The sequence below is a fragment of the Panthera leo genome, chromosome E2 (assembly GCF_018350215.1).
Source record: "Panthera leo isolate Ple1 chromosome E2, P.leo_Ple1_pat1.1, whole genome shotgun sequence".
NCBI classification, from domain to species: domain Eukaryota; kingdom Metazoa; phylum Chordata; class Mammalia; order Carnivora; family Felidae; genus Panthera; species Panthera leo.
This window is the reverse complement of record NC_056693.1, coordinates 54,392,963-54,406,442: the sequence shown is the minus strand read 5'-3', so window position 1 is coordinate 54,406,442 and position 13,480 is coordinate 54,392,963. Positions and strand designations below refer to the sequence as shown.

The window sequence follows — 13,480 nt, the reverse complement described above, 5'->3', positions numbered from 1 at the left end:
TGGAATCGAACCTAGACATGCTGGTTTGTGTTACCCTCCCCCACTCAAGAGTCGTGTGACCGGGAACAAATCACACCAGCTCCATGAGCCAGGTTTTCTGGCTCTGACAAGGGGATTCTAACATGTGGCTCCTAGGGTTGTGGTAAGCACTGGATGAGGGAGTAACGATGCAAATCATTTATAACCTGTGGCACGCAGGCAATAAAACCACAGTATTCCTTTATTATTGGAGCTAGAGGGAGTCACAGAAATCGTTCTTAACTCCCCATTTTGCAGGTGAGGAAACTTGGGCTCAGAGAGTTTAAGTGACTCATACAAGGTGACTGTTCACAAGAGACAGGGACATGGGGCGCCTGGGTGGCTCAGTCGGTTGAGCGTCCGACTTCGGCTCAGGTCACGATCTCGCGGTTCGTGAGTTTGAGCCCTGTGTCAGGCTCTGGGCTGATGGCTCAGAGCCTGGAGCCTGCTTCCGATTCTGTGTCTCCCTCTCTCTCTGCCCCTCCCCCATTCATGCTCTGTCTCTCTCTGTCTCAAAAATAAATAAACATTAAAAAAAAAATTAAAAAAAACCAAGAGACAGGGACAGGATCTGAGGACCCTGGACTTCATGCACGTTCCACACCACTGTCCTGCACACTGAATGAAGTGGGAATTCGGTCAGGCACAAGTCCTCTCCTTGACCAACACTAGGTCCTGGTTTGGGTTGGGGCAGGGGTTGCCTTTATTCCATCTTCCACCAGAAGAAAGGCCCTGTGCCACCTTCTCAAAGGACTTGAGAAGAACTGGACAAAAGACCAGCCCAGGAGGCCTAAGTGAGCTTCTGCACTGCGTTCTGTCTCCCTTTCAGCTGCGAGGAGAACTGCAGACCTGGGAACCCCAGGGAAGACACTGTGCTCAGAGTCACCATGGGGGACGGCTCCCCAGGGGCCGTGTTCAACTGGTATTTAGATGACACCTCGATGGAGAAGGTAAGGACACTGGCAATCACCCACTCTGACTGACCAGACCTGTGTCGCATGCCCAGTACTGAGCACCCCGGAGGGTGGGGGTTGGGGGTGTTCCCCAGAGGAAACCCAGAGCATTGGTCAGAAGGGAGAATGGATGCAAGGGAGCAAAAACAATGGAGAAACATCACAAAGACGCTACGGGTGCCCCAGCCTGGTCCCTCTTACTAGGCTGGTGCATGGTCCCCAGCTGCTGTGGAGTGACCGCTGGCCAATAACCGATGGCTGGGGGTGTCTAATGGCCCAGGCCCCTTGCCTCTGACAACCTCTGTGGTGTGGCTGTCACTTCCTGTGGGATCGGGCTGAGGCTGGCTGGACACCTCCTGAAATCACTTCCCTGCCTAGTTCATTTTGTGCCCTACTCTGCTTCCCTCTCCCCTCTGGTTCTCCCAAGGGCCCTCCCGCAGGAAATGACCTGCCCATGAACCCCCATCTCAGGTTCTCCTTCAAGGGAAACTGACCTCAGACAATCACCTAAGCAAGGCTGGAAATTGGGTCTTTGGGCTGACTTGGGGAAGTGCCTTTGCCGCAGAGACAGATCTGGAAGGCCTCCCCAGGGTAAGGAGCCACTGCCTGCGGAGGTCCAGCAGCCTGGCTGCAGCCTCAGGGACTCTGGGTGGTGTTCTCTTTCAGGCGGAGCCTCTCCCACCCGCCTGCAGACTTCAAGGATTTTGGCCCAGGGCTTTAATCCTCCTTCAGAGCAACACGTCCACGCTGCGGCTGAACAGCTCCTTCCTGCAGACCTGGGGCCAGGCCCTCCGCATCAGAGCCACAGGTGCAGAAGGCTCCCCGCAGGCCCCAGCATGGGTTCTGCCTGTCTGCCGAAAGCGAACCAAGGCAAACTCAGAAACCCAGAAAAGTGGGACATCAGTGCAGGGTCAAGGGCCACATGCAGACTCTGGTGTCAGCCCCATCGCCACCACTTTCTAGCTGGCGGCAAGGCATTTAAACTCTCCGTGCCTTCATTTCCCGCCTCCGAACTGCACTATGCAGGGTGGATGAGACAGATGATTCTGGTGCAATCTGCGTGTCCTGCCACGTGGTTCTCACCTTAAACAAGCCAGTGAGGTGGGAAATGCAGATTCTCAAAAAGACAAACAATGGGGGATTACTCGTCCAGATGCATTCAGTTGGTTCGGTTTTTCTCAAAGTGGCCCACGGACCACCCACACTGGGACAACCAGGGATACTGGTTTAAAACGCACACTCCAAGGCTTGCCCCAAACTTTCTGAGTTAGGTCTAGGCTAAGGAATTCATTTTAACCGATTAAAATTCTCTTCATGCCCAGCTCTTCCAGGCACATACTCTTTTTGAAGTATCAGGTGGTGAGGGATGCTGGTGCAGGTAACTGTGGGCTCTTCGCGGTGCTGTGGAGGCCTGGAAAGAGCGTGGCTTTGGGTGGGGTCAGCCCGTTTCTAGATTCTGGCTGTGGCCCTTCCTACTAGCTCCGTGATCTTGAGCAAATCCTTTCATTTCCCAATATACTTCCTCATCACCACAATTGCAAGGAAGCTGCTAATATTAGCCCTGTTTTACAGATGAAAAACTGACATTCAAAATGTGAGATCCTGGGGTGCCTGGGTGGCTCGGTCAGTTAAGTGTTCGATTTGGCTCAGGTCACGGTCTCACGTCACGGTTCTTGGGTTCGAGCCCCACATTGGGCTCTGCGCTGAACGGCTCAGAGCCTGGAACCTGCTTTGGATTCTGTCTCCTTCTCTCTCTGCCCCTCCCCCTCTTGTTCGTTCTCTCTCCCTCTCTCTCTCTCTCTCTCAAAAATAAATAAACATTAAAGAAAAAAAAAAGAGTCCCACAAAAGTGAGACCCCAGGATACCTGCATTAGGGGGAGTTGTCAGATGTGCAGATTGCTGGGCCCCACCCCAGAACCTCCAGAGAGGCCTGAGGCTGGGGGTCAGGAGAGGAGCCTGGGAACCTGCATGTTTAACAAGCTCCCGGGGTGATCCTGAAGCATGGTGGAGTTCGGGTGACTCACACAGCCCCCCAAACACCCTCTGTCTTCACTCCCCAGCAGTGACCGGGCATGCCTATGGGGAGGACACCTATGTGATCGGCTCTGTGTCTCCCCCCGAGGTGCCCACCTGCACCATCACTCCGGAGGAGGGTACCGTTCTGACAAGCTTCGCCATCTTCTGCGACACATCCTCGGCCCTGGGCCCCCTGGAGTACTGCTTCTGTCTGGAGTCAGGTACTGGCCCAGGGCTGTGCTCTCCCCTGAGCTGCTAGGCTCCGTTTCTCCCAGAACAGGGGCCTGTCTCCCTCTGGGAACTGCAAAAAGTAGGTTCCATGTGTGAGAGACGTTTGCAGAATGAAGACCTCCCCCAACTACACCTTAGCCCCACCCCAGGCACACTGACCCAGTCACACACCCAGGGAGAGGTGAAGCTGGCCCCATCGATATCTCCTCAATGGCTATAGAGGCCAAAATGACCTCTGCCCTGGCATAAAAGACATGGAGGGGGTTAAATGGATGAGAATATGCAGAGGTGTGACCACTGAAGGCCTCGACTAGAGAAAGGTGGACACAAGCAATCCTGAGACCCAGAGGAGGGTGGTTTTCTTGGGGTGCCAGTTAAGCAGATGTGGAATGCAGGGATGTTCAGATGGCTGTGACTGGGTCTGAACCTGGAGGGAGTCAATTCATGGAAGGCAAGTAGATTCCATGTCGAACCTGCATCCCCCCCAGATGGAGGCCGGCTAGCTGCTCTAATTCCAACTGGTTGTTCCAACTGGTTGCTCACACAGGTGAGCAAAGGGGCAGGGAAGTGAAACCATGTAAAACTCAGCTCTGAGTTAAAATTCAGTAACTTCATGATTGTCTGCACATTACAATGATTAGTGATTCCACTGAGGGGGGAGGTCTCCTTTAAGGATAGGAAAGATGTGCATTCATTCATTCATTCATTCAACAATAAACATTTATTACACGTCAGGCTCTTCCAGGTGCTAGATACATAGTAGTAAACTCCACAGGGCAAGTCCCTGACCTCCCTGTGTTACAATTAGTGGTGGAGACCGTTGGTAAATAAAGACATAGGACAGGGGCGCTGTTTAGATACACCAACCTGGGAAGGCTTTGTACAGGAAGTGACTTTTGAGTGAGCTTCGATGTTTTGAGATAATTTTTAAGATCGCCTCCTGCCCTCTTCTTCTTCCTCCTCCTTTTTGTAACTTGGTTTACCTCTTGAATTTCTTTGTAAACCTGTAAAGAGGAATTTTTTTTTTAAATTTTTTATGGATTCTAGTAAAATTATTCCAAAGTCATAGCAGCACGCAATTACCTACAGAGACTAGGGGATCAGTATAGATGGCTGTCGTCTCTCTGAAAGCACAGAGTCGTTGAGTGCTTGCCACGTCTTTATGAGCTGTGGCTTCTGTGTCCTTGTCATCAGGCTCTAACTTGGTAGGTTTCCTGTCTCCCCAGGGCCTAGAGATGCCACCCTAACTGTTCAGTTTCCATTTACCAGGTTCTTGTCTACACTGTGGCTCTGAACCTGCCCTCCAGTCAGTTTATCTGCCACTTGGAAAAGTAAACAATGACTTCATGCTGACAGTGGTCATTTTTGTGTCCAATCGGGCAGGGGACAAACAACAGGCCCATGCACTGGTGAAGGTAGGTGGCAGCAGCCTTTGTTTCTTTCCTGAGAAAACCTGTTACCCAACTGAACTTCCCCGAGAGGGTGGCTGGGTTGAAGAGAGCTAAGGGCATGACCATATGAATCACTGATCCATTCATTCCTTCAACTAGTATTTTCAGAGCACCTGCTCTGTGCCAGGCCCTGGGGACACAGCTGTGAACATGGTCACTACCTTTGTAGATCTTATATCTCAGTGGCCAGAACAGTGCCCTGGAGTAATGCCCTGGAGGCTTGGAGCAGGAGGACCCAGAGATGAGTCAGACCAGTGCCATCAGAGTCCAAAGGGAGGAGGGCCAAAATCAGCCACCAGGGCTACATGGCAGAGACTGGATTAAATCTGGGTAAATTTCAAGGGTGAGAGGCCAGGAGGAGCAGGAAGGGACTGGGGGAACTATGAGGAGGGCAGTGAGGGGGAAGCAGCGACTTGACTTGCCCAAGGCTTGGTTTCAGTGGCCGTTGGATGCCGGGTACAAGCGCGCCCAGCTGCCCTCAGCCTCGGGAGAGACCCCAGGCCACGTGCAAAGCCTGCCCGTCTTGCTCTGGCCTGCCTTGTGGAGACCGCGACTTCAGGCTCCGGATTCTGGAACAAGGACTGGTGAGTTCAGGGCTTCCCTGCGCTGAGCATGTTTCCTGTTTCCCGGTCAGGTGGGACCTGGAGACACCCACGTTGAGAATGTGGCATTCCAGGCTGCAGTGGTGGAGAACATCGCCACCGCTCTGCGAGGCGAACGGCACCCCGAGCGGCTCTTCCAGCTGGCCAGGGCCGTGGCATCGGTGCTGGACCAGGAGTGCCAGGGGCGGGGCTGCAGGCGGCTGCTGAACGTGGACGCCAGACAGAAGGTGCTCAAGATGGGCCCCTTTTACACTGTCCACTGGGGCCCCGGAGTCTGGGGTGGGGAGTGGAACTTATGGAGCTGTGGAGAAGACTTTGGCATCTCCTGAGCTGTTGATGTCACCTCCCTCTTCTGGTCCTTTCACTAAGTGACCTGAAGTGATGGAAACCTGCTTTCCTTGCTCTTCCTGGAGTCAAAGCCTTCTGGGGAAGGAAGGAATTTAAGAGTCTTGCTCCAATCCCTCCTGTCAAAAGGCGACAAAACCGAGGCCAGAGGAGAAAAGCGGCCTGGCCCCAGTCATATGGTTAATGGGTTGGGGTCAGACGTTAGACGTCATCCCACTTCTGTCACTTTCCATCTATACTGTCACAGGCTGGTGAATGAACTTCCCTAAGCCTCAGGTTCGCCACTGGAAAATGGGGATGATAAATAGCGTTTACCTGATAAGGTTAGGTCAAACCACTTGAAATTACCAACATTCGACCATTTTTAATCCACAAAATGGCCATTTCGTGTGTTACAACCTGACACGATAAACAACTATTGTAGAACATACGATTACCTCTACTCCTGGTGCCTGCTATATGAGTGCAGGCACGTGTGGGTGCAGGTACACACAGGTGCACGTGCACGCACACGCACGCACACGCACAGTAGCACATACACCTGCTGGGCATGAAGAAGAAAAGAAAGACTTTTCTGGTTCCCTGAAGGGTTTGCAAGAAAAGTACTTAACATGGTGCAGGACACGTGGTAAGGACTTAGTACAAAGAAGTGGTGGTTGTCACAGTGATTACTTATAGATAAATGACGTTTATTGGGCACCTACTAGGTGCTGTCAGCCCCAAGAGCTTCATGGATATGTAATCCTCGTTAAAGCCCTACAAGGTCAATGGTGAGATCCCCATCCATGTTACAGAAGAGGAAACAGAGAAAGAGGATTTGAACAGCTTGCCCAGGCCCACATTTCTAAGTAGGTGGTGAAGACGGGGTTCCAACGCAGACTGACTCTTCCCCAGTCTACCTCCCGCCCTCCCAAGCCTCTCACCCCTTCCGAATTCACATTAGTACCTCCATACACCCCCACAACCCACCACCTGGTTCTCAATCTTGGTTGCTTTTACTCTGAACATTACCCATGGTAGACTTGCATTTGGATGTCCTGTGGTCCCCTGAGCACACAGACTAGGCAGCCTGACCCAGGGTCTCCTCGTGAAAAAGTGGGGTCCTGGCAGCAGGCAGGTGTGAAACTCTAATGCGGTAACTGAGAAGACTTTAAGAAGGGCTCTGTTGATAAAAGTGGGGGCTCAGCCTGAAGTGAACAGAATCCAGAGGGAGCCGCTGCACGTGGAGGGGCTCCCTGGGACAAGCAGTGGCTTCTGAAGAATGAGGCCATTGACCAACCACAGTGGACTGGCAGGGAGGCACCGGGAGTATAGCTTCTAGCTGTCTCTCCTCCAGTCCTCTCATCTCCTGCTGCATGAGTCCACTGACAGAGTCAGGAGCCAGGGGCATCTCCATGGAAGCTGCCTCCAGGACAGTGACCAAGGAAGGAGGGAAGATCCACAGAGGCAAACATGACTTAACCTTCCAGAACATCTGACAAGAGTCCCCTCATACACTGGCCTTTTCTTTCCTCCATCCAAGCCATAGCCTGGATGCATCCTGACTTAATAGCAGGCAGGCTCAAACTCTGCAGCTGCCATGAAGGGCCGTCAGACAGGTAGGCTGAGTGAGCCGTGAGAAGCAGGCCACAGAGGACTGTTCACTCAGATCCGGGCTGTGCCAAATGGTTGCCCCTCGCTTATCTAGGAACTCACAGCTAAATTAAGTGGATTAAAATGGGGCGCCTGGGTGGCTCGGTCAGTTGAGCATCTGATTCTTGATTTTGGCTCAGGTCATGATCCCAGGGGTTGTGGGAACTCTGTACTGAGCAGGAAGCCTGCTTAAGATTCTCTCTCTCTCTCTCTCTCTCTCTCTCTCTCTCTCTCTCTCTCTCCCTTCCTCTGCCCCTCTCCCCTGCTCATGCTCTCTCTAAAATAAAATTTAAAAAAGAAAGAAAGAAAAAGAAAAGAGAAAAACTGAGATGAATTAAAATGAAACAGTTTAAAATTCAGTTCTCCAGCTGCACTGGTCATGTTTCAAGGGCTCAGTAGTTGCATTCGGTGAGTGGATGGTGCAGAGACAGGACCTTCCATCAATGCAGAAAGTTCTATGGGGCAAGTGCTGAAATTATATTCTTAGTTCTTGTGTGTAGCTATCAAGGCCGGCCCCTGGCCCCTGTAAGGGCTCCGTGGCTTAGGAGACACAGTCCCCAGAAGCCTCTCCACTCCTCCCTCCAACTGCAAAGCCAGCACCTCAACATCTTCAGACCCTTCATTCCCTCCTCCCTCCCTCCCCAAATTTCCCCTCCTCACTTCCTTTTCCTTCCTCCCCCCCCCCCCCCATTCTCCACCTCTGCCTCCACCCACACATCTCCTTCTCTCTGACCCTCCTACCTCCCTCTTACAAAGACCCCTGTGATGACAGTGGCCCCACCTGGTTAATCCAGATATGCTCCCATCTCAGAACCTCTCACTTAATTAAAACTCCAAAGCGATTTTGCCAAAGTCCCTTTTGCCATGTGACGTGACATACTGACAGGTTTCAGAGATTAGGATGTGGACATCTTTGGGAGGCCATTCTTCAGCCCACCACACAACCTATGAAGCAAACAGAGGTCTGCGGGCTTTGGAAAACCCCAGATGAGCCTGGTCACTTGCTGTGACCCCAAATCTTTCTGAGACAGAAATTACATTTCTTCTTCCTCCCTCTGCATCAGGTCAGAGAGCACATGCTGGGGTCACTGTCTGCGGTCACCGCCACCCTGGGGGACATGCAGAAGGTACAAGGGCTGGCCCAGGTTCTGAGAGAGGTGACCCACCGCAGTGAGGAGCTCACACCCACGGCCCAGGTGAATGAGGCCCCCTGCTGACCCGGGCCAAGCCATGGGACACACACCTCTGCAGTGGGTAACTGGCGACTCTCCTCAGGTCGACGGTGCCTCAGTCACGGGGCCACCAAAGCTCCCACCATTTGGTTTCCAAGGGTCCTGCATGGGTGGTGCCCAGAAAGAGAAGACGACCTCCCGCAGCCCCTGTGTCTCATTCTGGTGTCCCAGCCGGGGTGCTCACACACCCCACTCCCCGACCTGCCAGTGGCACCCCAAGGGAGCAGCTGACTCTAATCACTGAGGGACACTCAAGTGTGTGCCCAGATCCCGCTGCTAACCCACCCATGTTCCCCGTAAATACACCACTGACGTCCAGCTGCCAGCTCCTGCCCTTCTTTCTTCTTCGACCCCCGCCCCACCAGCCCACTCTGCCTGCCCACACCTTCAATCCTTGCCTCAGGGTCTGCCTCTTGGAGAACTCAAATGAAATCACCATGCTCCCAGTGAAATGGTAGCCAAGGGTTCAAAATGGAGCCCTAAGCAGGGAGGGGAGAGCTACTCTGGCTGTGCTTCACCTACTGTCAGGAGGTGGAGCCCCTCACATTCTCCAGCCTGGAGCCAGCAAGGCTGACCTTTATTTCTGAGGCCACGATGCTTTTAACATCACACTTGCCATTTACACACCCATTTGCTCATCCATCCGTTCCATACGCAGGCACTGATTCGGTACCTGTGTACATCCGCCCCTCCATCCTTCCATTCGCTTATCCAGGCACTAATTTACTCATTCATTCAACAAATGCTTCCCGAGTGCCTAGTATATACTAGGTACTGTGCACATACCAGGCATTGAGAATTCAGCAAGTCACACAGACATAGCTTCTACCCTTGCGGCATTTTCAGACTACTGGGGCAGCAAGAATTTACACAAATACACACAGAATCACAAAACCGGAATAAGTGTCTTGTCCATTCATCTATCCATCCACCACCCACACATCCATCCATGCACCACCCATCTATCCATCCATCCATCCTTCCATCCATCCCCCCCAGTTAGGGAATGTTTACTGCTATGAGCTAGGCGTGTGCAAGGCACTCTGGAAAGACTCAGAGATGGACTAGGGTACTCTCCTGAAGGAACTGAGCACATTGTGGGAAGGAGAAGCTGACCTCAAGTGAGTGATACAGGCAGCCTGTGCAATGGGCCCAGATTTCCCCTAGTTTATCTCCCCGCCCTGCTCCCCTCTATTGCAGCCCTTGTCCTTGGAATGGTGCAGGGGCCGGTCTGGCTCAGGAGGGGCTCACGTTGCTTTCCCTTCCCCTTTGGGTGAGCCCAGCGGGAGGCCACCTGGGTTCTGCAGGATGCCAGTGAAGCTCTGCTGGCAGCGAGCTCTAAGGCCCATCCTGAGGACCAGAGGCGCCAGGCGGCCACCAAGGACCTGTTTCAGGCCGTGGGCAGTGTGCTGGCAGCTTCCCTGAGGGATGGACCGGAAAACCCTACTGGGGCCAACGGCAGCCAGGTAGGTATTTCAGCCCAGATGCAGGCTTCCTGGGTACCACATGCCCTGCTCACACCAGCCTTTCTAGATGGGTCTTTCTCTTCATCTTGCAGATGAGGAAATTGAGACACAGAGGTTAAAGTCCTCTCTGGGGAACTGGAAGAAAAGTTCCAGAGACCAGAGCTTCTGGGAGCCAGTGTGGTATACTAGGCAGAGCACAGGCTTTGGAGCGAGGCAGCCTGAGTTCACATGCTGCCTCTGTCACTTTCAAACCCTGAGACTTGGGCTGGGTGCATGACGACTCTCAGCCTCATTCCTCACCTGTAAACAGAGGCAACCCGCCACCTCCCAGATAAGCCACCAACTGGTGAGATCACATGTCCACCCTCCCAGTTCTCAAAACACAGAACGCTGTTAGAACAGAGGCAGCCTCTGGAGTGAGAACGGACGTGGCACTGTCTCCTGCGGCCCCAGCACCCTGACGGGCCACCAGGGGAAGGGCCTTCCAGGATGGCCTCACGATGGAGCTGAAGGCCCATCACCTTCACCAGGTGGGGCTGTGTCACATCTACTCAGGAGCGCACATACACACACACACACACACACACACACACACACACACACACACAGACACACACACAGACATTTATGTTCCAATACTTATACTCACATACCCTCAAACACACATTCATATGCAGACACACAATCACATATATACTCACAAATACATACACACTTAAGTCTTTATATTCGCGTCACCCTTAAATACATACATTCGCATCCACTCAGTCATATCCTCTCTCTCACACACACACACATGCACGCACACGCGTGCACACATACACATACACGCACACGTGTAATTTGTGCCCCAATAGGAACTCTTTGCAAACGTCCAGTCCTTCCCGGGTCCTTGACCTCAGTGAGGCCACATCCTCATCTGGGGGTTTGGGTGGGGTGAGCAGCAGTCCAAGCCCAGGTGACCCTGTAAAATGGCTCTGCCTGTGGCTTTCCATTTCCCCACAAATAAGATGTGGGCTGTGGGTGGACAGAGCAGCACAGTGAGGCACAGAGCGTGACAGCTCAGCGCACAGACTCAGGAGCCAGATGCCTCGCCGCCTCACCATTGAGTCCTGGCACTTGCCTTTTTCCACATGTGACCTCCACAAGTCACTCATCCTTTACGTGCCTTTGTTTCCCTGTCTGCCAAACGGGTAAGTGAGAGCACCTGCCTCACGGAGTTGTCGTGAGGATGAAAAGGGTTCACATAAGTGCTGGAATCCTTGCAAGTGTTACTCTTCATTCCCTACAGAGCCTGGCGCTCAATGAACGGCAGTGTTGTCCCTTGCTCACACCTCTGCGTGCCCCCCACCCCTGCCCAGTCCCTGCTGAAGGCCCCACACTAGCCTGGTGACAGTGAGCAAAGGTGGCATATGGACATGGGTCACAGCAGCATCCCCTGCTTCCTCTTCCAGATGGCCACTGTGCCCCAGCTGCTCGGAGTTGTGGAGCGAGTGCAGGCTGCCCTCCTGCTGGGGACACTGCCTGGGGGCCTCCCGGCCACTCTGGCTGCCCCTTCCATCTCCGTGTACACGAACAGGTAACCAGCAGCACTGGCATCCCCAAGACAGCCTGTCCCCTGACCTGGCTCGTTCCATAGCCACATCCTGAGACCCTGTGACAGGCAGAGCCCAGGCAGCCAGCCTTGGAAGTGGGAGGGCTTTTCACCAAGAGAAAGTCCCCACACTGGGTGCTTGTGCAGCGTAGGAGGGCAACGGCTGGGTCCACACCCCGTCTTGGAGCCACCCACAAGTCCTGAGAGTTGGGTCATGTTGGAGCCATGCAGGCAGGGAGGCTGAATGAAGGGGGCCTGCCCACCTTTAACCACATCCGGGGTGTGCCTGGCCAAGCCCGGTGCTCCCCAGAGCTGTGGGCTGGATTCAAGAGCACTTGCCTTGGGAGTTCGTGGACCTGAGGATGCCCTCCACCCTGCACTCCTCCCCCTGCCAAGCAAGGGCTGGACCACACTGCAGGCCCTGCTGGGACACCTGCAGTGAGCAGCCTTCTCCGATTCTCCATGCCAGGGTTACCCTCCTGGGTCCCAGGGGCAATTTCCTGAAGCAGCACTCTGACCAGAGCTAGGGTCTGAAACCAGGTCCCCAGTCTAATCAGACAGGACAATGGCAAGGGCCAGAGAAGATGGGGCTGGGAACCCATGACATCAGAGATCAAGTAGGTAGGGGAGCTAAGCCTGGAGAAATGCTCACGTCAAAGCTCACTTATTCATTCAGCAAAGGATGTGTTGACCCCCACTGTGTGCCAGGCACTCTTGTTGGCAGGGGGGTGCGGCCTTAAACAAAGCTGGCTAAAGCCCTGTCCTCACAGTGTGTGTGTCGGGGGGGGGGGGGGGTGTCGGCTACCTTCCATGCTGTTCCACTGACACGAGCGTACAGAACCGCCTTTGGGGACTGAAGCAGAGCCGCCTGCTCTAATGGCGATACTGGGGTTCCCTGCAGAGCAAGAACTCTTCCTCTGACACTGACTTTCCTCTCTCTCTCCTGGCACCTCTGCTCTCACCCTGTGGCCAGAATACAGCTCTGGAACTGGCGGGGCTCCTCTGTGCACACCGCTGCCACTCACTCTGCAACCTTCACCCTGCCCGCGGCCTCCTCCCTTGGCTCCATGGAGGCCAGCCAGGAGCCTGTGGACATCAGGGTAACAACAGTAATGCCCTCCTCGGGAGCAGCCCTTTACAGCTTCTATGGCACTTGCACTCGCATGCCTGTTTGTCAGTTATGTTGATGACGGCCCTTTCAATTACACATATTACTATGCCCATTTTACAGATGAGGCTCAGTGACCTGCCCGAGGCCACAAGCAAAATGGCAGGGCTGGGATGCAGACTCCCAAATCCATCCTTCTTCCACTGCGTGGTGGAACTTCCCCGGCAGCCTCGGTTCAATTAGTTCCTGGAAGTAAAGTTCTTCGGACTTCGTTCCATAACTAGGAAACGGCAAGCCCAGGGCTCTTTTCACTCCCAAGTTAGGGCACATCTCTCTGTTCCTTCAGCCCCAACAAAGACAGACAAATATCTTTCTCTTGGGGACTCGCTGGCTTTGCCAAGAAAAAAGGCTCAGATGGTTTTACAGTCCAGCAGCTGCACAACTCTAGCGGGTCTGAGCAGGCCCTCAGCCTTGAGAGGCAGACACACACCCAGAAAGCCAGAACAACAGGGTCCCCCATTCACCCCATAGAGCAAGGGCCACTTGTCCATCTCATCTTGGGAAACCCTGTCATTCACACAGGGACGCAGTCACCTTCCAGCCTTCAGGGGCCTTGGCCAGCACTCTGTGTTCTTGGTTTCAGATGATGAGTTTCCCAATGAGCCCTTTCCCAGCCCGAAGTCACTTTGATGTCAGTGGAACTGTTGGTGGCCTCTGTCTGACCAGCCCCAGTGGACATCTCATACCCGTGAAGAATCTGTCGGAGAACATCGAGGTAGAACTTGGGGGTGCTTTCAGAAGTCAGGTGTCACTTCTGTTTTCTTCTTCAAC

General features: G+C 53.6%; 2 protein-coding genes across 2 annotated transcripts in view; one reads left to right on the top strand and one right to left on the bottom strand.

Annotated features, from left to right (window-relative positions):
• Positions 1-8,633, top strand: part of PKD1L2 (polycystin 1 like 2) — a 41,826-nt gene extending 33,193 nt beyond the window's left edge. The window contains exons 12-17 of the mRNA XM_042919369.1: positions 848-968; positions 1,638-1,779; positions 3,033-3,209; positions 4,489-4,634; positions 5,305-5,499; positions 8,314-8,633. Coding sequence (XP_042775303.1) covers positions 848-968; positions 1,638-1,779; positions 3,033-3,209; positions 4,489-4,634; positions 5,305-5,499; positions 8,314-8,466 — 934 coding nt within the window. The 3' untranslated portion in view covers positions 8,467-8,633. The remainder of the gene's footprint in view (positions 1-847; positions 969-1,637; positions 1,780-3,032; positions 3,210-4,488; positions 4,635-5,304; positions 5,500-8,313) is intronic.
• The window catches only part of BCO1 (beta-carotene oxygenase 1), a 174,448-nt gene that overhangs the window by 90,240 nt on the left and 70,728 nt on the right, over positions 1-13,480 (bottom strand). The window contains exons 8-9 of the mRNA XM_042919373.1: positions 4,087-4,223; positions 3,103-3,289 (exon numbers count right to left, since the gene is read on the bottom strand). The gene's annotated coding sequence lies outside the window, so the exon portion shown is untranslated. The remainder of the gene's footprint in view (positions 1-3,102; positions 3,290-4,086; positions 4,224-13,480) is intronic.